The sequence below is a fragment of the Thunnus maccoyii genome, chromosome 14, assembly GCF_910596095.1.
Source record: "Thunnus maccoyii chromosome 14, fThuMac1.1, whole genome shotgun sequence".
Taxonomy (NCBI): Eukaryota; Metazoa; Chordata; class Actinopteri; order Scombriformes; family Scombridae; genus Thunnus; species Thunnus maccoyii.
In genome coordinates, this window is record NC_056546.1 from 24,664,682 (window position 1) to 24,691,794 (window position 27,113).

The 27,113-nt window shown below is 38.0% G+C and overlaps 2 protein-coding genes across 6 annotated transcripts in view; one reads left to right on the forward strand and one right to left on the reverse strand.

Moving 5' to 3' along the window:
- Positions 1 to 5: 5 nt before the first annotated feature.
- Positions 6 to 26,656, reverse strand: blnk (B cell linker). Of its 5 annotated transcripts, none has more exons than XM_042434293.1 (25): positions 26,634 to 26,656; positions 21,293 to 21,456; positions 20,958 to 21,020; positions 12,386 to 12,432; positions 9,412 to 9,477; positions 8,785 to 8,831; positions 6,673 to 6,716; positions 6,462 to 6,579; positions 6,046 to 6,149; positions 5,768 to 5,840; positions 5,577 to 5,660; positions 3,888 to 3,913; positions 3,768 to 3,796; positions 3,611 to 3,667; positions 3,437 to 3,461; positions 3,298 to 3,349; positions 3,067 to 3,127; positions 2,949 to 2,976; positions 2,737 to 2,767; positions 2,214 to 2,289; positions 2,042 to 2,070; positions 1,795 to 1,850; positions 1,610 to 1,693; positions 1,326 to 1,481; positions 6 to 362 (listed from the first exon to the last, which is right to left on the reverse strand). In XM_042434293.1, exons 2-25 carry the CDS (start codon positions 21,359 to 21,361, stop codon positions 246 to 248), a joined length of 1,542 nt encoding a protein of 513 aa, XP_042290227.1. In that variant the 5' UTR covers positions 21,362 to 21,456; positions 26,634 to 26,656; the 3' UTR covers positions 6 to 245. The 5 variants fall into 5 exon arrangements, with proteins under 5 accessions (XP_042290227.1, XP_042290225.1, XP_042290226.1 ...); XM_042434291.1 differs by lacking the exon at positions 26,634 to 26,656 and adding an exon at positions 23,421 to 23,762; XM_042434292.1 differs by lacking the exon at positions 26,634 to 26,656 and adding an exon at positions 22,790 to 23,245.
- dntt (deoxynucleotidyltransferase, terminal) overlaps positions 25,897 to 27,113 on the forward strand; it is an 81,928-nt gene continuing 80,711 nt past the window's right edge. The window contains exon 1 of the mRNA XM_042434264.1: positions 25,897 to 26,090. Coding sequence (XP_042290198.1) covers positions 25,897 to 26,090 — 194 coding nt within the window. The remainder of the gene's footprint in view (positions 26,091 to 27,113) is intronic.

Here is a 27,113-nt window from a genome sequence, read left to right on the forward strand (position 1 = left end):
CTGACTGAGCATTTAAAAAAACATCTTAATAAAAGCAGGAGTTCAAAGTCTTTTGAGTCAGTGCTGCTTTAGCTCTGCATTGCCAGCACTGCAGACTAGTCCAGTATACAATCCCGCTGACAGGACCTCAGATTAACAAAGATTAGAGGGGAAAGTGTCAGATAATGAGTTCTGTGAACACAGCGGGATGGGATGCATGAGTCCAGACATTCAGCTGTTCGCTGTAGTCTATCAGTGAGGCTCATCTAGGGCTTCACAGGGTAGCACAGCTTGGCGGCGTCCTTGGTGTTACTCTGGCTGTCAATCAGCACCAGAGGGTTCCTCTGGTGGTTCTCGATGATGTGGGAGACACTGCTGAAATACTAGAAAAAAGGGATAATCAGTTAGTCTGGCCAAGCATAAAGTGTTTACTCAAATTACTCTGAAACTGACATTTCTTTATCTCGGAAAATTGCTCCAAATGTTTTAAATGATCTTTAACATTGAATTTTGGGGTGTGATACTGTGATACCAGTCAAGTGCAATGCCTAAAATGGTTAAGATGATTTTTATTACATTTTTATGAGTGACTGAAGCCGTCATTTCCAAGTTTTGAATGTAATTAAAATGAACCAAATTGTTCATTTACAAGCCTTTTTTAAAAAAGTTCATTCAGATTTGGTCATATTTTCAGTCATTGTTTCTTTACATTTAGTGTTTCACCTGTGTTCAGTGTTTGTGTGACACAAACCAGCAGAATGTAACACTAAGTACTGTAATCCACTCCCAAACAAGATGAGGTATTACCAAAATTTTAGAATGAAAGTGTTCTTACTACAGTGTGATCTCCACACTCCAAACTAAAGCAGCGACAAACAGCGAGATCTAAGTAACAGTCCCAACCCGGATAAGATACATATCGGCCTTTCAATAAAAAATTATATTGTCTTGGTCAGTATTTCCCAGCACTGGTATCATGAGTATAGGATTTACAATAGTCAACAATTAATCATTCACAGCAATCAAAGCTGCAGCAAATCTAGTAAAATTTACATCAGTGTGAGTTTTCAAATGTAGTGTTTTAGTGTTTAGTGTCCTTATTTCAGAGGCTTTTCTCATTGCAAATTATTAAATCCTTTTTTTTTTTTAAAAAAAATGAGCTGTAATTTATTTACTGGATTTGAAATTCACCATGTCATTCAATAATGACAAACAGCTGGATTTACACGCCTGCCCACACAGCTATAAACATGGATGTTTTTACAATCCTTATTCATTGAAGGAATGTAGGCCACAATCCGGCAGTGACAGTTTGTCTGAACAAAATGAAGAGTCATCCACTATACCTCCTCTCCTTTCTTCTCTCTCCCCAGCGCGTACTGCTGAGTTGTCTGTATAAAGCGGATTGGGATGTTGTACACTCTGCCCTTATAAAACACCACTAATGTATAGGGCTGGTGTACATCCTGACCGGAGCTCTTCCTCACCAAAAACGCCCCGTCCTGAAACAGAAAACACCCACAGTCAAGCCCTGCAGGGGAGTTATATGGGTGTGTTGGTAAAAATCTGCAAAGTGCTAATTTGGATAGATACGTAATAACAGTGCTGACGTAAATAATGACATTCTCACTTTATTCGAGCGAACCAAGACATCGTCAGCAGTCTTGCGGTCACATGCACTGGCATACCATGGTTTCTTATAGACATCTGCGTCCTGAAATAAAGTAAATGGAGAACAGAATAATTATAGTAGAGTACTGTATATTTCTGGATTCATTTACTGATTTTTACAGCATAATGAAGTAAGAGGATAACCTTATCTTGGTCTGTTGACCCATTTTCATTAGAAACACTTCCTCTGTCAGTTTGTCCTGGGGCAACAGAGACACAAACATTGTAATTATGGTGTTTTGCAATAATGTAGCTTTTAGTGTAAGACATTTTAAATAAATATAACATGTTTTGTGATAAAAATGGTAATAATTTGTTTCTCTTTGTTTACTCCTCTGCATATGGTTGTTAACCTGCTGTGATGCACAAGCGAGAGTCACACTGTACTTACTGGGGGAGGTAAAATGTGGAAGGGGGATCCTGCAGGAAAGGCCACAAACAGAGCAGACCACAGTAAATACACAGTACAAAGCTGTGTGTAAACCAGCAGTTTACCTCATTCAAGGAGCATTAAAAATGCATCGGCACAGTATGAACATAACGCAGAGTGTTGCATTTCTTACTTTGGTCGTTTCAAGTCCAGCGTGAATGCTCTTGGAGGAGGTTTCTGCTCAGTTTGAATCAAAGGCAGCGTTCGGCCTGCGGAAATCCACACATGCTGTTATTAGCCTATGTTTGCTATTTAGTGTTAAATAGAATTTGAGGACAAATTCCACAAATGGATTCTGTAAATAGGGTTTTCAGTTGTTTCAAGGCTTATACATCTGTCGCAAACAATCTGCTTTATCTTTTCATCTACATCTCCTTTGTATAAATTTAATGAGGGAAATCTGTACTGCCTCATGTACATATCTATGTAATTACACTATAATGGGACGCTACAGGTCACTTAAAGTCTGTAACAGACTTTAACAATGAGAATCTGTTTACAACACAGTTCAATCAGTAAATGATGTCAATGTGCACTGATAAATTTCAATTCAGGTTAAACTGTGGTGAAGTAAAAACAATAAGTGGCTATTTTAAATACTAGCTCAGTCTGGTGTTACTGGCAATACGTACATCAGAGCGGATAGAAACACTTACTTTCAAATTCTCTGGGTTTTAAGTCTGGCCTCTGCAATAAGAGTCATGTTGAATGATTTTCAGCATCATAAACAAATAAGCACATAATGTTGTCAGAAATCAGCTGATCATGTAAAGAAACAAGTCTGATAATGCAAAGTAAAAACAGTAAAGCGATGATGATTTAATGCGTCATGAATTAGTATTCAGAAATTGAGCACTTATGTTCCTACCGGCCTTAAAGGTGGTTTTGGTGACCTCCTGAAGAGAAAAAAAAACAGTCATTGTCTTCTTAAATCTTAAACAGGTGACTGTATATATAATTGGAAGAGTTAGAGAAGTGATACTTACTCTCTAGGCAAAGGTTTAGGTAGAGGTCGAGGAGGTCCCTCTGCAGATTTATCACTGGAACCTAGAGGGGCGTACAATGCAACGATAAGTGATCTACCAGTTTATGTTTTTCTCATTCCACTGGCCGTCCTCTAGATGGCGCACCATGCTGAAATGATTCATGGTAAAGCTCTTTTCTGAATACAAATCAAAAGTAAAACAGCAACAGTAACTGATTGAATTAATACCCACTATCATCTGGATCACACACTTCATATTCATCACCATCTGTAGGCTCCTGGACCTGCATAATCACAAAACCAATAAGTTAGTGTTTTCCTAAATATGGAGTGTATGTCAAATCAAATCCTGTTCATTTGTCATCACTTACAACAGTGGGAGATCTCCTATTCATTCTGAAAAAAAAGCAAAACTTAAAATCTCAAAATCTTATTTGGACTTTCATTTTAAGTAGAGTCAGTTGCACTTGAAATAAAATTCCCTTTGCAAATAAATATAATATCTCTTAAACCACTAAATTTAATGTCAGTGTCAGCAGTCCTACCTGGGGCTGGGTTTTGGTGGTAAAGAAGGTGATTGTTGTGTGGGGATTGGACACAGTCTGTAGGGTAAAAGCAAGGATCAGGCTCAGATTGTAGTGAACATTAGTTCTATTTTAATATATGAGAACCTAACCGACTGTAAGAAAGTCTCAAACTGACCTGCTTGCTGGAAGAGGCAATGATTTCCCCTGTAAAGATGCCATAAAGCCATAAATAAGCTTAAAATTCTTTATGACTGCTGTTATGTAGTTATATAGTTATAGTTATAAAATAGCTTACCTCATTGTCAGGAACTTCATAAAAATCTGAAGAATCACCAAAACCACAATTAGACATATAGTAGAACCACAAAAGCCGCTTTTTGGTGCTGAATTTGCATTGTAATGCATTGTCTGATTACACACACACACACACACACACACACACACAGTCGTGATTCCATCACTTCAAGGGACATTACATTGACATTCATTTCCTGGAGACTTATCCTAACCTTAACCTTAACCACCACATGCCCAACCCCAACCCTAACCCTAACTTTAACATAACCCCAAACTAACTTTAACTTTAAACCAAGCGTTCACCCTAAAATTACTGATTTTACATTAAGGGGACTTGCTTTTTGTCCCCATAAGGGAGGCAAGTCCCCATAACATGACTGTGTAAACAAATTTATGTCTCCACAACGTGAGGAATACCTGGACCACACACACACACACACACACACACACACACACATCTCCTCAGGATGCAACAGTACCTTAAGCATATTTTTTGTTTGGACTGCTTTTGACTAACTCTCATTGTGTATTTACAAAGATGTCCCATGCATTGGCCTATATGCTGCTTATTCAATACTATAGACAACCTCCTTTTTCTGGTTAGGTTAACTGTTTGATCTGTGACATATTGTAAAATATATCATAACTGCCCAGTGATGATTATGTATTTTCAACTTTTCAGGAACTTTTCAGACTTAGTGATGTTGCATTTTTCGCCATGCTAGCAGTGTGGCTCTAGTGGTGTCAGTCGGTTGATCGAGTCATCGCTTTGGTCCAGACTGAAATATCTAAACAATTGTCAGCATGACATTTTGTACAAGCAGTCATGGTTCCCACAGGATGAATCACAATGACTTTAATGATTTGCTGACTTTTACTCCAGCACTACTGTGACGTTGACATTTTGTAGTTTTTAGTAAAATGTTTCGACATGTATGGAATGGATTCCCATGAAAGCTGCTACAGTCATCATGTCAAAATTTGAATTTGTCCAATACTTTGGTTTATGACCAAATAAATTCAGAACAAATGACATTCCCATCAGCCTCAGCTGTACTTTGTGTTTAGTGCTAATTAGCAAATGTTAGCATACTGAGGTAAGATAGAGTAATATGGTAATAATATGGTATATACAGTACCAGTCAAAAGTTTGTACACACTTTCCCATTCATTTGAATGAGAAAGTGCGTCCAAACTTTTGACTGGTACTGTGTAACATGGTAATATGGTAAGCATTACTTGCTCAACAGCATGTTAGCATTGTCACTGTGAGCATGTAAGCATACTGACATTAGTATTTAACTAAAAGCACCACTATGCCTATAAGTACAGCCTTGCAGAGATTACAGCATATAGACTCTTTGGATTGTTAACACTTTTATATGGGAATAAAAAATATATCATCACTATCCATTTATTCCCAAAATGTCAACTTTTCATGGACAGCCTCGTTTTAAAATAAGTGACATTGGAAAAAAATCTTTCAAACAACAACCCAATGGTAATTAAATCTAATTATACAAGGAGAGGGTTTCTTTTTGTTTGACAAGTACATTTTCAGATTAGGTTTTCAACACAGAGTGTAATTGCATGATAGTTGTGCTGTGTACAGATGATTAGGGCCAATAAATGTAGAGGTTGACCCCTTGTATAGCATGTTTAACCTGTGACATATGGTTGTACCTACCAGGACTGGGTGGACGCTCTGGTAAAGGTGTAGGCAACATGGGACGGTCCCTCCCTGCTCTGTGTCCACCATGCATCATAGGATCTGAGGAAATTATTATTACCTTTATTATTATTACAGTGTTTTTATGGTAGTAGTAGTATCCATATTGCTGTATTTCCCACATATTGTAATCCCAAAGTCTATCTTACTAGAAGGTGGATTCTCTGAAGGTTCAATATAGTTGTCATCATCGTTACTGCCATCGGGACTAATGTAGTCTTCCTACAAAGTGACATAATTTTTAAAAAAAAGTCTGTCAGTTGTCCACTCTCACTGGAAAGTATTTACCAATACATAGGATATGGTGAAATTCTCCAAGGCACGATATATGTTACAATGAAAGTATGAAGACACAGGCAGGCCAGCAGAACAGTGTGAACAGGAGCTTGAGGTGTATAACTTAGGTACGGAATCAAAGTTGCATTACTTCATCACTCCCCACGTGGGTGGGTTCAGGGGGCAGTTGCCTGGAGGCTTTGCCTGGGCGGAGGGGCTTCCTGGGTGGCCGGTCTGGCCGGTTACGGCAGCTGTCTGGAAAGGAGAAGCAGAAGCAGAAACAGAATGTCAGCATTTGCATGAAGCACCAATCTGTAGCCCTCTGTGTATTGTGGCTTTGGCTCAACAGTGTTTTTACTGAAAGGGCAAAAATGAACCAAATCTTCTTCTGCAGGAAGAGAATGATAACTGCAAAACAACCAAACCCTCGCAGTAGAAGTTATAGAAACTGCACGTGAGTTGTATCATTAGAGGAACTAATTATGTTGCTTTAAAAGTCAGCATGCAGCCACATATTTAATTATTTATAGTGACAAAAATAAGTTTCAGTAAAAAATGAACACCGACCAAGATACTCCCCTCTTGGTAGGGAAGCTGAAGAAGCTGTGTTGAAGACTCTGTGGCTGGGAGGAGGCTCATAGCTGTCATCCTGGTCCCGAGATAGATCCTCATACATGTCATTATCCTGGGGGCAACACGCAGTCCCATATTGTTAGATACAAATATCTCAGAGAAAAACACTTTAAATCACTTTGACGTTCAGTTTTTCCCAACTTACATAATCAGGGTCAGACAGCTGTTCATCACCCTCCCTGTCTTCATCTGTAAACACAATAATTGAAAGTGATTTCATGACAAAGAGTGGAAAGAAGAACTTGTGATGAGTCCCCTCAACATGTAAAAGCTACGCTTCTAATTCTGGATTTCATAATAATATTTAATACCAGCCATAAATTCATCTGAGCAGGTGTCGGAGTACATTTGTCTAATTTTAGAGTGAAATCCTGTCTCTCAGTCAGTTTTTTTGTTGAGGAAGCAGTGGACCGTGTAACCTCACCTCTTGAACTATTTTTCAATTTTTCAACAAATTACTTTATCTTACATTATCGCTGTTTTCATGATGCAATTTGAACTGAAGCTTCACATAATTAAGCACAGTGTGTTCCTCAAAACATCTGGAAACGGGAGGAGTTGATCTTTTATGCACTCTAAGCACTTGTTTTTGCAGCTGCTGTGTATTTATATGGTATGTTTGTACAATTTGTACATTTTATTAGTATGGAGGCTTTGATCAAGCTGGAGCAAATGTACTGAGGTGAAATTGACTGGATGTTCTAGTCGGCCATCTAAATAACTTTCCCGGAATAAAACAAAGACAAAACAGAAATGATTTTGCTCGGCAACAACGTGGAAAGACTCAGAGACAACTGTAGCAGAGTTTTAACAAGAACCAGGAGAACTGACCACATTACTCCAGTTCTTAAATCTTTACCTGGCTTCCTGTTAGTTATAGATTTTAAAGTGCTGCTGCTGCTTTATAGATCACTTAATTCCACTGGACCATTTTTGGCCTGCTTCATCAATATAAATCCAGTGGCTACGTTGCAGTCAGCTGTTTGCATCTAAAGTCGAAACCAGCTTTTAGCTACTATGCTGCACATATGGAACCAACTTCTGACTCCAGCCACTTTCCAATCTAAATTTAGAACTGTGTTGTTCTCTTGTGCCTTTGATTGATTTGATTTGATTACTGGTCATTTACTTGTATTCAGTTTTATCTTATCTCAATTTTGAATGTCCTTTTATTCTTTTTTAACTGATTTATTTATTGTTCCCTTTTTATTGTGTTTTTAATCGTTGCTCTAATGCATTTCTTCACCTTATGTAAAGCACTTTCAAATGTTTTTAAAAGGTGCTATACAGATAAGCTTACCTTAACAATTGGGAAAGTCGTAATTGCAAGTGAATAAGAAACACTCCAGAACAGGCCTGGCAAGTTCAGATAAATTTGGGCTGTTATGACACTTGCAAACTGTGATTATCATGGGTGGAATTATCTGAATATACAATACATCTCTACATCTACAACATCTCTATGATAAGTGAAAAAGCTAAAAATCTTTCCAAATATGTCATTTTTCAACCAAGAAACAATATGAAGACACAATTTAACTACTAAAAAAGATGTAAACTGTCAACTTTCTTCAAAACCTTGACTTTTTGATTATTTTTCTGTCTTTGCCAAGAGACATTGCTTTCTGCACCTTCTGCCTTTATGAACGTGTATTTACTGGCATGCTGGTATGCATGTTGTTCAAACGATGATAAATAATGATAATACAAACTAAAGCTATAACGTTAAGTTGCAATACATGGCCTAGTTATATCAAATATCATCCTGCCTCTAGCACAGAGGTCAATGGTTATAAGGCAGGCAGTGAATTATTTTTTTATTAAAGATCTTCAAGCATGTTAGGTTTGTATAGCATAAAAAAATGAGCAGAACCACGAACCATGGATAAATAAATAGTGTATCTGCAGCACATTTACATTTGCTTGGCTTGAATACTCATATTTGAAAATTGTCTGTGCAGAGAGAAAAATCATGACACTTTTTCCATGTAGAGTGTGTTACTGCTTTGCAAGGAAAAGTGGGGGGTATAAGAATCCCAAATTCTCTGCACCTTTAAAGGATAGATTAACATATTTTCATGACTGTTATAATACAATTACTCAAATACTTATATGTACAGTACATTATTATAATTAATTTATGAGCTTTCAAGCGATCAGCTTAAAGGAAACATCAGTTTCACTAAGGTGGGATGTCATTTCACTTCTTCATTTAAAGCATTTCATGTGAAACCAGTGGTCAAGACACAGTGCTTACCTCTGTAATCTCTTGCAGGTACTTTTGGAAGTGGTTTGCTTTTCAGTCTGCCATATAGAGAGAGATTGTCAACATAAATGATTTAACAGTGATTTGACAAAGGTTTTATGGTATGAACATTTACTATTAATACAAGATAAGATCTGAGATTTAGAATATTGAAGTGGAATGGTTGACTAATAATTCTGTATTGGTGACATAATTTCTTTTGCATGTGTTACTTGTGCCGTAGAAGTGTGAAAGGACTTTATTTATATAGCTGAACGTAACAGACTGATATGCATATTTACGTGACAGGATGAGAATAAATAGATTCTGTTGAACATGTGTCATTACGGTATCTATCCTCATGTGTCTTAAGGGGATTCATTTCAGGAAAGGAAAGTGAGACAACAGCCATCTGTTTAAGTTATTTTTGGTTTGTTGTTCACTCTCTTATTCCAACGGTTGTGAAAGAGGAATCAACACTCTCCACTGATGTATATGTGTATATCTCTATATATTCCCCCCACATACAATTTTTAGATCACCAAACTTGCCTCCTACTTAGAAATACACCTATATTTCTAATACAGGGGCCTAATACTTCCAAAATGCTTTAGAGATTCTAAAAGTTTAGAGACTTACCTTCTTAGTTTATTCAGTAAGCTGCCGTCATTTTTCTTGATGTCTTGAACAATCTTCTGAATCTGCCTGGAAAACACATTGTTCGGCTTTGAGATTCAAGTCTTCGGAAAATGAAGTTTTGCAGCCTTATGTGCTGAACAAAAGTGTTAAACATGTAGATACTGTTATTATTTCAGCTAACTCACAAGCAAAGTCACACTCAGAACTATTTGTAGTTACTCAGATGGGTGAATTCTCCATAAACACACATTTCTGACAATGTTTATATTAAAGATTTGAGTTACAAAATGGCAAAAGCACTTTTTACACTCAAAATGATGATGCCAACTTTTTGCCCAAGTTTGAACCCTTTTGTTGTTGTATAGTTAACAGATGTAACACTAATCTGATCTACTGACACTGTGATGCAAACATGAAAGGAAACTGTGATTTCATTTTGCCGTCAGATGTGGCCACTTGTTCTTTTTCTAATTAAAAAACATAAGTAAAAAGGTCAAATAAAACCCAAAGTGCTTACCGAATCTTTGCTGTGGCAGGAGCAGCAAGTTTACCTAACGTATCCATATTCATATTTAATGCAAGCATCTACATCTTTGAGTGTCACTCCTCTCATGCATTAAGTCTGTGCTAGTCACGTCTTTGTCTTGTCATAAAGGGGAGGGGAATCATTCTAGCCGCCTTGGTAAGAAAATTCACTTCTCTTTTCCACTCCTCTTCACCCTTTACACACACACACACACACACACACACGCACACACACACACACACACTTTCAACAAACCTCTTGCATCATTAACACACCATCATCTGCAAAGAGTTGTGCAACTCTCTCACAAGATTTATTGTTAGTAACACATCTTGATGGGTGTGAATATAAAGTAAGTACATGTTAATCCTTCATTGTTTTTAGGATGTGGGTGAGGTCATGTGTGATGTGTCATGGAAAGTGCTGTATTGTAATCCTGGGTACTTTCTATATGGAAAAGCAAATAAAAAAGAGTGTGCAGCCTGTCCTGTTAGAATGGCAGAAGGATGGTCCGTTGCAGTGTGTGTGGAAACCAGGAAGCTGTCTGCTGTGGTGAGAAAAAGCCACACTGTTCAAGAATTAAAGAGACAGTTTGGATCTTTAAGGAACCAACTGTGCATTATTCATGATGACAAAAAAAGAAAGCCTTTATTCATCATTCAGTCTGGAGCTGCTCGGCTGGAAATGAATGTGGAACCACTGGGGACACTTATGGGAAATTCAATCTCCTGTCAACTTTCTATGTGTTTTCCATTCATTCTCTATGAGCTGTACATCCTTGTTATGTTATAACTGACCTACTGTATGTAATGTATGAAATTAACATTTCAAAGCAAAGCTCAGTTCTGTAGCCTTGATGTATGTAGATATGATTACAAATCCTTTCAAAATTGTAGTATGATGTTTGTCTGCATTGAGTTTAACTGTCTAAGGGGACTGTAGTGCCACCACCCCATATAAAGTGCAGAAGATGGTATTTTTGCACCGGAATCTTTTAAAGGAATGTTAAAAAATGAAACAGAGGTAAAAATGAACCCTGGGAAATTCACCAAAATAACTTAAAGGACGAGTGTGTAGGATTTAGTGGCATCTAGTGGTGAGGTTGCAGATTGCAACCAACTGAATACCGAGGAAAAGGACCCGCTCTCTGTGTAGATATAAAAGGCTCATTCTAAGGTAACAAAAACACAATGATTCTTATTTTCAGGTGATTATACACTAACTAAAACATACTTATGAATATTGTATTGCATTGCTGCTGAGTCCATTCTGCTAGGTGCCACTAAATTCTACACACTGCACCTTCAAGCTGAAACTGAAAGAGCAATCAATTAAAATCTGCAGCCTCACAGCAAACTGCCACCTACTCTCTTCCCTACTGACCACTGAATGGCATTTTATCTTCTCAGTCTCACTTAACTGGACTGTCCATAGGCTGTCTGTAACAGCCTATGGACTGATTTCTATATGAAGGACCCGGGCCGGATTTTCCGGGAAAATAAGAGTGATGTTTTTGCGCGCTCCTAACAGCCCTGCCTCTCTCCTGCTAACGTCAACAAACGATCTGGCCTGGGTCCTTCACATAGAAATCAGTCCATAGGCTGTTACAGACAACTGAGAAAGTTGGGGAAGGTCTAATTTTTTTTTACATTACATTACTACCTTTTCATTCATTGGCAATAAAAAACACATGTACATTTCTTCACAATTCCACATATAGAACCTTTAATAATTTGATAAATCTTTAATTCAAAATATAAATTCAAAATGATGCAGACATTGAACATTAAGTTTAAATTTGACTGACTGATTTCAGTTTATTATTGTCAGACCATGAGCTATTGTTAATGCGGCACACATGCACACACATACACACACACACACACACACACATACACATACGCATATACACACACACATACACGTACACATACACATGGGAATACATGAACAGGAACACACACCACAAACAAGAACAAATGTGCAGGTGCAGTCAGGAAGGCAAACAACCCTCCCTACACATACACACGTCACACATCTGCATACGCACACACACAAATCCAGCTGTATGTGAGAACAAACAAACAGACTGAATGCATGTACTCACAGACATGTACACACAGTAATTTTATTTCTGGCATCCACTTATTTTCAAGTAGTCGAACTTTGTATATATTACAGCTCCAGTCGCCTCCTGTCACTTGGAATTCATTGTTTAGTAGTAATAATAATAATAATTAAAAAAAACTGGCTATCAATGAGTATGAAGAGGATTCGGTATATTTTTGTGAGTATAACTTCAGTGCTCCTGAAATGTTTTTACTTTTGTGACAGTAATGAAAAGGAGATAAAAGACGAGAAAAAATGGAAAGAGGGTTAGAGGGAGGCAGGGCGAGAAGGAAGGAGGGTTTAGCTGTGTGATGACAGCATTATTAAAGTATCACTTACGGTTGGTGGATGAGACTGAACTTGCTCAAGTCGCTTTCAGACAGATTCTGTGAAGGCATGAGAGAGCTCAATTGTAAATACAAGTTGGGATAAATGAAAAAAAAAAGTAGAGAGTTCATTGATGATTGTAATTCCTCATGGCAGAGATAACACTGCAAGTGTGCCGCCTTTACTAAATACATGCGTTTGAGCTGTAATACTACAGACATACATCTACATATGTGCACCAGCTCTTAGCTAACAGGAGATGGCAGCATCTCACTAAGGGCTATTTCAAGAGCACACTTTGTTTGTTTTCATGCCACACTCAGGTTTTAGTCTAAACTGAACCAAAACAGAAGAGAGCTGTTACTGAAGGACATTATGGGAGCTTCAGGGTCACATATATATTACATTTATGCATATATTAGCACTTCAATCTCACAATTATCAGTATTGTTGATCAGATAAGCTGCAGCAGCTCCACGTAGAAGTTGGGGGTTGGCTGCCGTGCTCAGTGATGGTATAAACTCTTAGATGGGAGAACCAAATCAAATCACTTTATTTATGTGATGCATGTAGTTCATTTAATGCAGCAATGTTACCACACAAAAAACACTGTTAGTTAACAATTCATGAACCAACATCATGAAGGACACAAAACAGAGGCTCCAAAAAGTAAAGCAGAGGTTTAAAAGCTGCTTTTTTATGTGCTGCTGCTTGATTTCCATTTTGCAAATTAAAACTGCTGACCTTCAGGTGAGGAGCCGACCCCCTAAAACCAAAAACCACACCACCATCATACCTCACAATTTCATACATCATCTAACACTGTAAAAAAGTTTATCCTACTGCCCGCTGCATCGTAATTTTTTGTTGCATTTTAATGTGTGTTGTGCAGTAAGGCAATTGTGATTTGTAAATGAAAGGAAAATGATTACCATAAAATATGCAACAAATCCCTCTAAATTATGTATTCCCCTCTTCATTCATAATTCATTGCTCCAGGTCGTTACTTGCTCTGTCTCTCTCCTGTTTTATATTTGTCGAAACGTAATGAAGATCCATGACGAGGAATCATGACAACGGTGTCTGTGACAACGATCCATGCTGGCGAAAGTTTGGAATCGCGCATTCAAGTCTGTAAGATGTCAGATGAACAAATAGAGAGAAGCTTGTGATAAGAGGCTCATGTACGAGATATGAGCCTGATATGGATAGTTAATTTGAATATGAATAATGTATGTATGGCCCTTTATCTGCAGAGTCTCCTGTGAAACAAGTGCAGTGATGTACTAGTAAGATTCCTACAGTAGTTATTCAAAACTGTTTATAATATGTATTATACATTCCACTGGGTGGGGCTTGATAAAGCAACTTACACTACCTTAGTGTGTGAATATGGGAACTTTTGTGCAACAAAAGGATGAATTACCTCTAGGAATAAGCCCATAGCACATTGAAAGCCCTTTAAGCAGAGCTTGTGATTTAATCATTTGTAAATCAAAGAGTGAGATCACTTAATATGAAAGGCTTTACCTCCTTCAAAGAAATGAACCTTGGCCTCGCAGATACACACTTGATCATCCCACTGGCTTACAGGAGAGAAAAAAGTATCTGTATAAAATCCGACTTAGCCTTTTGACACCGAATAAAATATCAAATAGTCTGCCCCAGTGGATACTCAGGCACTGCTCCCACATTGAATTATTTATAGGAGTGTCTGTGCTTGTTCAAATGAGACACAACAGCTCTACAAGCTGCAGCCTCTCCTTTGTATCGCAGACCAGATGCCCTCACTCATAGTGTTACATCGTAATTTTTCACACGATTTTAAAATGTACGTACAGTTGAATTAACATGTGAACAGACATCTATTGCTTTCATGGTCTGATGTTTTTTGAATCCTTCCTTGTGGCATGATTTGTGTCAATGTGTGTCAAATGCTGCTTGTCAAGCTTTGAGCAGTAGATTATTCAAATGAATGATTCACTATTATAGATGTTATCACCCTACAGGCCATAAAACAGAAACAGGAAGTGGATCAATGAGGAATGCATGACCGATAGACTTGGTGTTTGTTCCTATTTTGTTAAAAGGAATAGTTTCACATTCTGTGAAACATGTGCATTCACTTTCTTGCTGAGTGTTAGATGAGATGATTGACACCACTCTCTGTATGTTAAATATGAAGCAGGAGACAGGAGACAGATAGCTTAGCTTAGCCCAAAGGATGGAAGCGGGGGGAAACAGCTAGCCTAGAAAGTCACAGCTCCTGGCCAAGAAATACCCTCCATAAAACCACAAATTGTTTTTACTCTTCAAATTTTTTACAGATTAACAAAGAAATAAAATATGTTTATTTGTGCGCTTTTAGAGATGCTAGTTGGAAGAATTTGTTAGCTTTGGATAGAGTCAGGCTAGCAGTTTTTATGTTCAGCAAAGCTAACCACATCTTCACTCCAACTTCATATTGAACAGTCAGATATGAGATCATCAGTCTTCTCATCTAACTTTTGGCAGGAAAGCGAATAAATGCATTTTCCAAAAATGTCAAAGTTTTCCTTGAAAGCCACCATGTGTAGGTTTTGAAATTTCTGACTTTGGTGCCATGGTATTAAAAAGACACAGACTGGGACATCAGCGATTTTTCCACAAACAAAACCATACAGTATCAGGATAAACTGCTCCAACTGCTCCAGGACTTCATTAGAAGTGCTGTAAATAATTGTTGGAATGTTGTAAATAATTGTTGTAAACAATGTAATATCTCTCTGACCTTGCTTCTCTTTTTCATATTTAATTTTAATTGAATATTAATTTAATTTATTGCAGATTTGTTTCTTTTTTTACCTGACTGAGTGAACCGCACAAGAATTCCATTGTGCATGTACCCTGTGCCTGTGCAAAGGATAATAAATAAACAATAAAGTCTCTTGAATCTTGAATAAACTGATGATATAATCTTGTAAAAATTCAACATGCTGTATAGTAAAGCTTTAAATCATGATGCCTTAAAAATAGTAGATAATATACTCTATATGCTAAACATTAGCATATTTGTAACAGACAGATCTACGAGGGCTTAGCTGTCAGACATCTCTACAGATGTTGGGTAATGCTAACACTTAAAGTTCTGGGTATACAGGTGCCAAAGTTATAGCTCATAACTTAGCTCGTACACACATTTTGTAGCTCTTTAGCAAGAGTTACATCAGTGTGAGATCTCAGTTTCACTCATAAACAGGCACATGGTGGGCCACTTTTCTTTCAGTTCACACGTGGTTTGAAGTTGAAATGCCATGCAGCAAGCAGAGGGTGTAACACATACAACATTTGTTGGTGGTTTTTTAAAAAAAAGGTTTCATTTCACAAAAGAGAGAACAGCTTCACAGCTACATCCCCACAAAATTACCTGTGGTTCTTTCACAGCAGCTGCACGAGGTCTCATTACAGTCATTTGGTGAGAGACCTCCCACATGTTCACAAATCTACACTACATTTTCCAAAGTCACCGGTGTAAAAAGCTAATTCTGGTTTAAGGTGTTTTTTCCCTTTAAGGCTCTGACAGTTTGCTCTTTTTCCTTTATTATCTATTACGAGGAGGCAAACTTGATTTAGTAAGGCTGGAATTGGACTGAATTACAGTAATGCCTGATCTCTGTTGGAAATTATATTTGCTCACATACACATTTTACAAGCCTCCCTTGTAAAGCTTATATCATTTTTATAACATTTCGGCATGTCACCATAGATGTTTGATACCAACAACAAAGTAATCATGTGATATAGCATATTGCCACAGATGTGTGCATGAACTGTCCTTTACTTTGAGTGGCCTTTGTTTGTAGTGCTGATGTCATACACAGAAGTTGAAAGTGACTTCCTTACATAGCAGCCACACACAGGCAGCGTCACAGAGATGGAGGCTGACAGTTCTTTTGATCTACTACATATCTCTTTTAACCTGTCTACCTGTGTGAGCGAATATGGCATCAAAAAGATGGTGATTACCTTTATCTGTGGTGCGCTGACTGACTGTCATTCCCATCTGTATTGTAATATACAGCCACCCACCACTCAGACAGGTTTAGATTGTTTTTCTTCAGACCTCATTCTAAACCGCTGAATGATGAACAGACATTGTAGGTGTAATCTGAACAGAGATGCATTTTAGATCTGTGTTTCTTCTTCCTCGTGCTCATTTACTTGAGGATTTCGTGACCTTTGCTCCATCTATTGTATAAAAAAATCACATGAATATGCAAAGCAAGCCAAAGGCAGTGCTCATGACATTCAGGCCCTCTCTGCCCTTAGACACATGCTGAGCTCCTGATGAGTCAAACATGAACTTATTATAAACGATCCTTGTTCCTTCTCTGCTGCGGTTTTAGCAGACGGACGGCATGCTGCTGCCCTACATAGGTTTAAAAAAGTGTTTGTGATCATGCGTGGATAATAAGTTCACAGGAATGTGTCTTAATGGCACTGGTGCAGAGACATAAAGATCCCCCTCTATACATGTTTTAAGACATATAGGAATACTCTGCTTTGAATAATGGACATGGATTTCCCACGAAAAAGCTCAACTACCTCGCTAAAAATTCTTAAAATGACATCTATTCCTTCTCTCTCATTAAAAAATCCAGAATATATGAATATGCAAATATATTTCATTCAAAATTGAACCTCCTTCGTTAAAAAGTCCACACTTGTGCGCATACTGGACCACGATTGGCTTCCAAACTAGATGTGATCACATCTAGTCAATCAATCATAAGAGCAAAATCATATTCTTATGTTCACACCTTAAACTCAGATTTTGGGTGAGCACAGAGAAACTTTCCCCCTTGAGAGCAGATGAATGTGAAAACAGCCTTCTAGTGTCAAACTCTGCACATATATCACTATGCACAGTGAAGCTCAAACATCCAACTGAAGTAACAAGAAGAAAAACATATTTTTGAGTGTAGGGGGAGCTTTAAGTTCTTGAAGTAAAAAAAAACAACAAAAAAAACATGAACATGAACACAAAAAACATGTAAATATACAGGTAAGTAAGTCTGTTTTATTTCATGCTGCTTTGTAACACAATAGTGATTCAATCTACACTAAAGCAAAAAAGATTTTACAGTTGTTGTTTTACAAATCCTCTTGCAACAGGAAATGACATTTCACTGCCAGAGGCAACAGCAGGTTTGTCAGAGATAGAAGAGGAACTGGATGGTTAGAGTGAGCAATAACACTCAAGGTAAAGAGTGCCACCTACAGAAATTTGGTTTTGGTTTGGTTGGTGCAACATGGCGGGCTCCGTGGAAGAGGACCCACTCCCTTTGTAGATATGAAGGGTTCATTCTAAGGTAACAAATACACAACGATTCTTACTTTCAGGTGATTATACACTAATGGAAACACACTTATGAATATTATATTCCATTTCTGCCAAGTCTGTTCTGCCAGATGCCACTAAATTCTACACCCTGCACCTTTAACCACTTCTTTAGAGCCAAAGATGTCAACACTGAAATCCACAAAGATGCAGATTGCAGATTAAATATTAACACTGTTCTGTCAAACATACAAGGTAAAGCACATGGTGAGGACAAGGCACAAGGACACACAAGGACAAAGAGACAAATCACTCTTTATAAACATAGAGGGCTCTGTCTTTACAGTATTCCATCAGCGAACATATCATATTACTGTCACTTATTTTATCACTATAATACTTTATTCAATACCAAGGCATCTCCACTAACTCCTAAACAAGACTGAAAGTCTACAGCCATGCTAGCAGCTCTGTGAGGTTGTATTTGGGGCATCTGGGGTGCTTTGAGCTAAATGCTGACATCAGCATGCTACCATGCTCACAGTGGCAATGCTAACATGCTAATGATAGCAGGTAATATTTACCAGGTTCACCATCTTAGTTTAGCCTGTAATTATTTGCTAATTAGCACTAAACACAAACTACATCTCAAGCTGATGGGAATGTTAGAGATATTTCAGTCCAGACCAATGTGGTGGATCGATTAACAGACTGATATCCCACTAACATGGCTAAAAATACAGCAACACTTTTTGTCTTTTTAAAAATAAACTTATCATCATATAGTCCCCACAGTCAGGTGTTTATATTTAAGCAGCCTATATCAATGATCATTTTTCTATTTTCAGCAACTGGCAAAAACAAGTAATAAAAAAATCTGACGTTTTTGGACCACCCTTTGAGTTGGTTCAGTCCAACCCATCGTGAGAGAGAGACAGACAGGGGGGAGCTTTTCCTCATTGCGCCAAAGTGTCTGAATTAACAGTCAAATGTTCAGCAGTGGGAAGTAACTTGTTTAGACTTCTACAGAATACTCTGCTTTAGTTACAGTTTTAGTCAGACTTTGAATGGAATTATTATAAATATGATGACTGTGCTTTGTTCTGTGCTTTCATTATTATGATTACTCTCACATTTTCTCATACAGGCTAAATAAGAGCTCAAGTTATAAAGGGAAGTAACGTCTAGTCCTCAACTACAATAGCACAAAAATCACCTTCTGAGTTGTGCATTAAAATAGTCTTTGATTTGAGATAATGTAGGTTAAAATAATCTGCTTTTGAAGTTATGATTATTCATTCCTGTATAACATTACAACTACATCAGCTAGTGGTGTTAATAGCTACCACTAGAACCTGTGTGTGAGGCCATTTCATTCATCCAAACTGTTTGTACTTTGTTGCAATTATTAGAATTTGAAGATGGCCTTGTGAGTGAGAATAGCAACCCTCAGGTTTAAAATTGTTTAACAAGGTTTAATTATACAAATCATATTGCGATGTGTGACTATTTCATTTATATTAACTGTTTGTCCTTGTTTAACCTTGAAGATGGCCTAGTAGCCTGCAACCTTTTAGGCTATATAATGTTTTTATGAATACAATTTCAAATATGAAATAGCCATTCTGCTAATAATCATTTCTTGTCCTGATCCATCCAATTATATACTGTTCTCAATGCATTCCTGGTTTTCATAGCACCTTCAATCTAACTAATCTAGACCAATGCACGTGGCTGTTTCTTGACTTAATCCAAGAGGTTACGTGTTTTAGAAATGCAGGAAATTTGTTTTAAATTACAATTTTTTTTGTGGGAGAGGACCCCCAGACCCTCAAACCAATTATGTATCTTTCCAAGTTTGCCATTTTAATACATAACCAGGTGCCTATGTGGCAATGAAAAGTTCACCTGACTGGATTTGAACAGAGGTATGATTGGGAATGTTTGTCAGACTCTGCAGCCTTGAAGCCAGTTGAACTGAAGGCGTGTGTAGCCAGCTGTGCAGCCATGGTTAAATATTCTTGCTCAATATGAGCATGGGTTTACCTGAGCCGGATCTGTAGCTATGGGATCTATCAGTCAATACACATATTGTATGCACATGTATTTTTCAGATATGCACTGGTAACTCTCACACCAAAACCTCCAGCTTTGAAATATTAATCATTTTGACTGATAAAAATCCACACTGAGAATTTTTTGGTGGAGATACACATGGGAGATATAGGAGTATTTTAATGATGCAATATCCAGCTCAGGGTCAACGACTAATAAATATATTGCTGCTCTCATTTGCTAGTGTGACAAGGGGTGTTTGTAGGTAGCCACTAAAAAGAGGCATATAAATGAATGCTCGCATGCCGACACGCAGGTGTTACTGAGGTATTAGGATTCTCAAAATACTGAATATTAGGAAGTTATAAACCCATGCCTCAGTTATCTCAGCGCATAAATTCCTCTTAAAACAGACCGGGACAGATCTAATGATACTTACTTAAATAAGCAGGGATCATAGCTTTATTAGCTCCGAGACTCATTTCTCACAGTCTCTCACCCACACACAGACAGTCGGTTTTCACCTGCACTCAGTCTGTGTGCTTCACAGAAACATCAGAAAGGCCCTCAGAGATTGTACACAGAATGTGGATGAGCGAGACAAAGCAATGAGATACTACAGTGACATCAAAGCAGAAGTTGCAATTGATTCACACACTTCCATGTTAGGGGAGTCACTGATTACACACTGTGAGTGCGGGAAGTAAAACAAGTGGGTGAGTTTACAGTAGAGACAAGTTTCATATCCTGTAAACTTTCCTCTGTTTTATTAACTTTGGATTTTTGCAGTGTTTTGCAGCTTTAGCAGTATTTTTGCAACACAACATCTATTGTAAAGTTCAGTTTCGGTTGAAAGGCTTTCGATACAGTGTATTCAAATCAGCTGACTTTAAAATAGTAGGGAGAACTGTACAAAATGCTTGGTATTGAAACTGAGTTTGACAGTAGTTTATTATAATTTTTTTTTTTTTTTAGCAAAACTGGCATAAATAGCTCCAGGGAATGTAATTATTCTGCTGTTTTTAATACCATAATCATAATAATAATTGCTTGGGAGGATTTGTCTATTTTGATGTAATTAGAACAACAACCACAACCCAGATATGATCCTGAACGGATTAGCAGATTATATAACCACAACAGGGGCAGAAAGAGTATTTTTCTGGAAAATTTAGGCAAAAAAAAGGATATGTGAGGGGATCTACTCACCAGAAATTTCTGTCCAGTCATTTTCAGTCTGTTGATGGTGACAGCACACTCTTGCATTTTGTTCTAAGGGTAGTAAACATATTGATTTAGTTTTCTGAACTGACATTTAAGCACACAGATTATCTGAATTTGGCTGTCTTCTTTATCTAACACTTGCTTGTGTTGCACATGTACAGTATGTATGAAGAGACAAACATGAGATGACATATTATCTACACATCCTTATTAGCTAGGATTAACTTGTAAATGGTGAGAAAGTAGGTCAACACACCTCTTTAGCATCCACTGGCATTCTCACTGTGTTTTATAATGTCTCCCATTTTTCTTGTACTCACCTTGCACATAAAGAAGGCTACTTGAGCCTGGTCCCATCCTTCGCACTCCTCTTTGGACGGCAGGTTCATTTCTGTCTCAACAGGGAACCTCTGAGCAAGTGTGCTTTTGGAAGTACAGTAATAGACTGACCCGTCACGCACCACGGCTCCAACACACCAGTCAGCTTCAACAGGGAGAAGTACACACAGGGAGGTCACCTCATTAAAACCAACACATATTCTCTGTCTCCCTCTCCTTCATCTATAAGTAATGCAGCAATTCATGGTATTTTCACATATCTAGACTTGTCCCCCAAATTGCACTGAGGGATCTGCAAAAGGGAAGCAGGGACTTCCTCAAAGTCATTCTACATAAAAAAAACCTTAAGAAACAAAAGTGTCATAATATACTGTGACTGGATTCGACCTCACAGCTCAGGCACGTGTCATTTTCAGTTGGGCTGAGTGTGTAATATACTTTACATTTATATTTATTTCAGTGTATAATGTTATTTAAGGTGCAAGCCTATTAAGACTCCAATCTTACAGTGGGTGGAAAGATTGCTGAAGTGGTAAATATAGCGCTGCATTATCTCTAATGAAAGTGATGTGTAGAGAGCGTGCTCATTCAACTTTCTGAAATTTTCATTAAGACAGGAAATGGAGTGTTTTTTGTTGATTAATGTCTCTGATATGACTGTGATCAGGCATGTCAAGATCGAGCCAACACACCCGTGAGATCTAAAAATATGATAACTCACTTTAAATGAAGATGATTTTGTTCCTATTTTATCAGACTGAGCGGTGTAGAGACAACAGATACACTGCCTCCAAAGTTGAGAATTTTAATGTTATTTTTGGATGTGCCAGTCAAAATATGAGTAAGTGTGTCTGCATATCTCAAACTTAAAAGAAAGACAGGGTGTACCGTACACACATTCAAAAAACGTCTACAGGTACTGGATCAAAAATCAAAAGACAAATGATCCACACACTGCACTAATAGCTCCAAGGCATTGTCAAATCACCATCACAAAGCAGAGCAAGCCACATATAGACAAAAACACATTCATCACTCAGATGATTGTGATCTGCATGATTGAGAGTCAGTCTGCTTTCAAGCTGGACTAATCATTGGTCCAGCTTGTTTTGCTTTGTCATGTTGATTTGACAATCCCTTGGAGCTATCAGTAAAGTATGTGGATCTTTTGTCTGATTCTTGCCTCAAACTTAAAAGAAGACAGACAAGAACCAACCTTGTGATTTAAAATAGATATTAAACAAATAGTTTTGGGAAATACAGGTATTTGTTTTCTTGCCGACGGTTAGATGAGTGTCCTGTCTGTATGGTAAATAAGAAACTTAGCTTAGAATAAAGACTGGAAAAAGGAGGACACAGTTAGCACAACTCTGTCTAAAGGTAACAACATGTGTTGTTTTTACACTATGGATTCAACAAACAAGTCATGACGTGTTAATTACTGTACTTTATAGGTGCTGAAAGTTGGATTTTGTTACCTGTGGAGAGAGCCAGGCCACTAACGAGTCATAACTGTTTCTTTCTGAAGAGTGGGAGGGTGCATGTGTGACCTCAAATTAGTTAACGTTAGAGGTACTTCCTGGTTCCAGCTACATACTTAATGCATGAACATGAGAGTCATGTCAATCTTTGTATTCAACTCTAAGCCTTTTAGGGAGTAAGAATATTCCCCAAAATGTCGAACTATTCCATTATTCAGAGCTGACGATGATAATTAGGAGACAGCGTTTGTGTAAACATTTGAGCAATACTATGGAATAGCCTTTTTTTTTTAAAATGGAAGAGTACTTTTTCTACATTTTCCAATTATTTTCAGTGATAGTGTGCACGTGTTTGGTCCTCTCATTACCTAACAGCAAATTGAAAACTGCTTAGATATTGAATACACTTTTTAAATGCTGCCACACTCTTCCTTAATACATGCAAATCAATGAAGAAGTACACTCACTAAAACAAAAGGAAACCATTACTTTTTTATATCACTTTGTTTTGTTAGTGGGCCATTTCTTCAGCACAGCCTTCAACTTTGTTAGGAAGCTTCCTCAACCTGAAATATTGATGATACAAAACAGCAACTCTTCAACGAGAAAACTGGATAATAAGACTTACCTTCAGGCTGTGTGTATTTTTTTTTGTCTATTTTGATGCTCTGTTGGCTATCGATTTCAAGATGTTTAATGCAGAAGGCCGACTGGACCTGGTACTGTCTTCTGACACCACAGGAGTACTGTCAAAACAAAAATGTCTGCTCCAAGCATTGAGGTTTTGATTTTTATTCTCAGTATTTTCAGTGTGTCATCATAAACATTCTATCTATCTATCTATCTATCTATCTATCTATCTATCAGTGCACATAGCAGAGCATTTAGCAAGTACAAACTATACCGTTAGCAAACAATTGCCTATTGCGCGTTCAGCAGGAGCAACATTATCATTCACTTGGAGTTGAATGTAAGTCAATATTCACTCTCCTTTTAACACTGTTTTTGTCTCCACCAACATCTGGGACAATAATCTTAATTTTTAGGGACTCTTTAGCTGCTATGTTCACCATACACCAGCTAGCTAGCCACTAGCTGCTAACTGGTACTAGGTAGCGTAAAGTGGGATTTCGGAGCCTTTTCACTGAAAACAGCTGTATGCTGCTGCTGAAATGTCACTGAGAGAGTGAAACAAAACAAGTAAAAAAGTAGAGAAAAATGTTGAAAAAGACTGAAACACTGTGGAGCTGAGTTGGTTTGTCAGTATGAGCAACATCCTTAACATGCAAGTGGTCATGTGATTGACTGGTAATATGAAAAATGTTGCTGCTTTAATGTTGGTAAAATCATCTTATTCACACTGTCAAACAGTATCACATATTATTCTGTATCTGCTTGTTCCATTTCTTTGTTAAGTTATGATGTTTACTCTGTGTGAAATATTAAAACCCAAGGGTTAGGGTCCGGGTTAGGGTTAGGGTTAGGGTTAGCACCATTGCATCAAATGGTAATCTTCCTGATGTCTTGTGCATCATTTCAAAACACTTTTCCCAAGAACTCAGCTTGACATATCTGGTATGTTAGGAAACTTTGGAAACTCCTCTAGCACTCAAAATAAATTTCTGGGTGTGAACAAGAATTGGCTGTAAAGCTTGAGTTTGGCTCACAAGAGCAAAATTCAAGTTGCCCTCTAAAGACCAAATTGAATATGTTGAATGATTGTAAATAATTATTGGGCAATTTTATTAGGCATCCATAGAGCTACCGAGGAAAGTTAGATGAGAAATTGGGTTCATTGCTCTTTCGGTGATTGCTGCTGGCAGTGAAGGAGCTATTCGTCTTAGTGATGTTAGAATTTCATCAGTCTCAGTTTGGACGCAGGCCAGCACCTTCATACACAGCTGAGTGACTGCGGGGGTAAATAGTCAAACAATAAGTCGCGTCTGCCCTGTGACACCAGTTAACCCTCAGAACTCCATGTTAATGAGAGCAGCGTAATAAATTCTGTCAAGCGGACCGAGACAAGGTGTTCGTATTAAAGAGAAAAAATGAACAGAGGCTTTGGTAATTAGATGTAGAATCAAGGCCTATAATGATTTTTCCCCGCAACTAAATCAACAAATCATTCCTATTTGGTCCACTGAAGCAGAAGCATTATTGTAGATAATTACAGCACAGTGACATTTAAACTCTTTCTTTCACATTGTTGACCGTAGTAGCAGAGAAATCAAAACCAAATGGCTCATGTTGTAATTACCTTTTTGGAAACAAAAGGAATAGATGAATTAAACAGATTAAATCTGTTTTCAGTTAGCGTTCCTGACCACTGCATATGTAGTTCTTTTCCCCCATATAAATATTTCTTATCATCAGTGGCTTGCATACAGTACCTGCATGTGTGCAAAGGCCGTGTATGCGCTTGTGGGATCTCTGGGGAAATGCCCACAAAGGCTCTCATTTTAGGCAGTAAGCTAATTAAAGCGGTGGAGCAGATGGTGCAGACTTGGTCTGGACATAATGAGACGGTGAGTGGCGAGACGAACCGGACATGGCAGGACAGCTGTGAGGGGTTTGTGAGGTGACCAAAATTCAGGAATCTCCCTGGAGTGAGGCTTTACTCCAATCAAGATAGAGGATTTACAACTGCATGAAAACTTTTGAGCAGCTTTATAAGAAGCAACTGCATCAGGCATTGTTTACTTCCTCCAAATGTGTGTTTAGAGAACAACTTTAACTGGAAGTGAATAAAGCCATGCCAACAGGGTGTTTTTCATCTTTTTTCTTCCCATCCTTAATCATTCGATCTTGGCAGGTGTTTTTTGGTAAACACCAAATCTTCAACACCTGTTGCCAGAAGCATTTCTTGTCTGCCATCTCTCACCAACTCTGCTCCAACTGACACACTATCAGGCAAAAAAAAAACAACAAACCAAAACAAACCAAAAAAAAAAAAAACAACAAAAAAAATGCTTCAGCTGTGAAATAAATAACTGCAGCAATACCAAAGTGGGTGCTTTTCCTGGATGGAAGTTACATGGCACACAACAAGAAGAAACTCACAGCAGCAGAAATTCCTAGAGGTGCAGAAATATTTTGGAAAAAAGATGTTCCACACTCCTATTGTGCCTCGTTTGAGGAAAAGGTCTAGAGCAGTGGAAGCCGGCGTTTCCAGGCGTGAAGAGGTGAAATTTGAGGATGTCAGACTGTACCTGGTGGAGAGGAAAATGGGCCGCAGCAGGAGAAGCTTTCTGACCCAGCTGGCCAGGTCAAAGGGCTTTATTGTGGACGACGTCCTCAGGTTGGAAAAAAAGCTTGCCATTTTGTTGTTCACTGACTGAGCAGGGCTTGGTGCTTAAAAGCTTTTCTGAATGTGAAGTTCAGGAGAGAACACTAATGTAGAGCATAGAGGGATGCAGGAGTATTTTCTATGTTAGGGTTTTTTAGGTACCAGCAAGAATGGTTTGACCTTCTGGTCAGCCTTCAAGGCCTCCATTATAACCCCAGTGAAATGGAAGGTTATAATACTAATTAAATGCCTGGTTGGGCATGGTTGTACTGACTAACAGCCAGGCCAGTAAATGCAAAATGAGGCTCATTTACATGCTCAAATAAACATTCATTTATAGTCTGTAGAAGCAGTTAAAATGATGTAGATAATGTAATGATAAGCTGTGCACATAATTTTGGATATAGCAATCAAAGATGAACCCAAACCCAATATTGCTTACATAAAAAGACAGTTCAGGCTCAGTTACTTTGTGCTATTTTCTTAAAAACTATCTTTTTAAAGAAGGTATGGTCCAATTAGCTAATTAGAGAGCCACTACAGTCTCATGAATACCTTATCAACCAGGTTCAGGGCATCCATCCTGGCTCTGCAACACCTTAGTGGATTTTCCCACTTGAGCCATAACTCATAGCTCCTACATACAGTAAATACATTTAAGAAGGAGAAGAAATTGGCTAACCCTGCTACAACTTGTTTGCAATAGCAGTTAGAAAGCTAAAAACATGGGAGGAAAGGTAACAGAGCACACACAAACTTTTTTAATGAGTTCGGCGAAAGTCTTTTTTGTTAAGTTGCGCTTAAGGAGAGACGTTTAGGGAGCCTGTGAGCTTGTTCCTTGCGATGATGAATCATCTACAGTATTGTGCGCTAATTATGGAAGCAGCATGCGTTCATCCTTTTTTTTCTGTCTCTAATTGAAAGTATCTTTAAATCACAAACTGTGAACACAGCAGAAGTCCGCTGCTTGACACCCGCAACGCTTCAGAGTCAGGTTCCTTTGAGGCTGTAGTGATACTGTTGATGCAACCTCCC

Excerpts from the sequence above, each read along its gene's own strand:
- blnk (XM_042434293.1), bottom strand. The coding sequence starts at position 21,361 with ATGAACCTGCCGTCCAAAGAGGAGTGCGAAGGATGGGACCAGGCTCAA. Across the intron at positions 2,071-2,213 it reads CTGGACTTGAAACGACCAAA|GATCCCCCTTCCACATTTTA; the intron begins GTAAGAAATGCA and ends CCTTTCCTGCAG. Across the intron at positions 363-1,325 it reads GAGAGAAGAAAGGAGAGGAG|TATTTCAGCAGTGTCTCCCA; the intron begins GTATAGTGGATG and ends CCTTTTTTCTAG.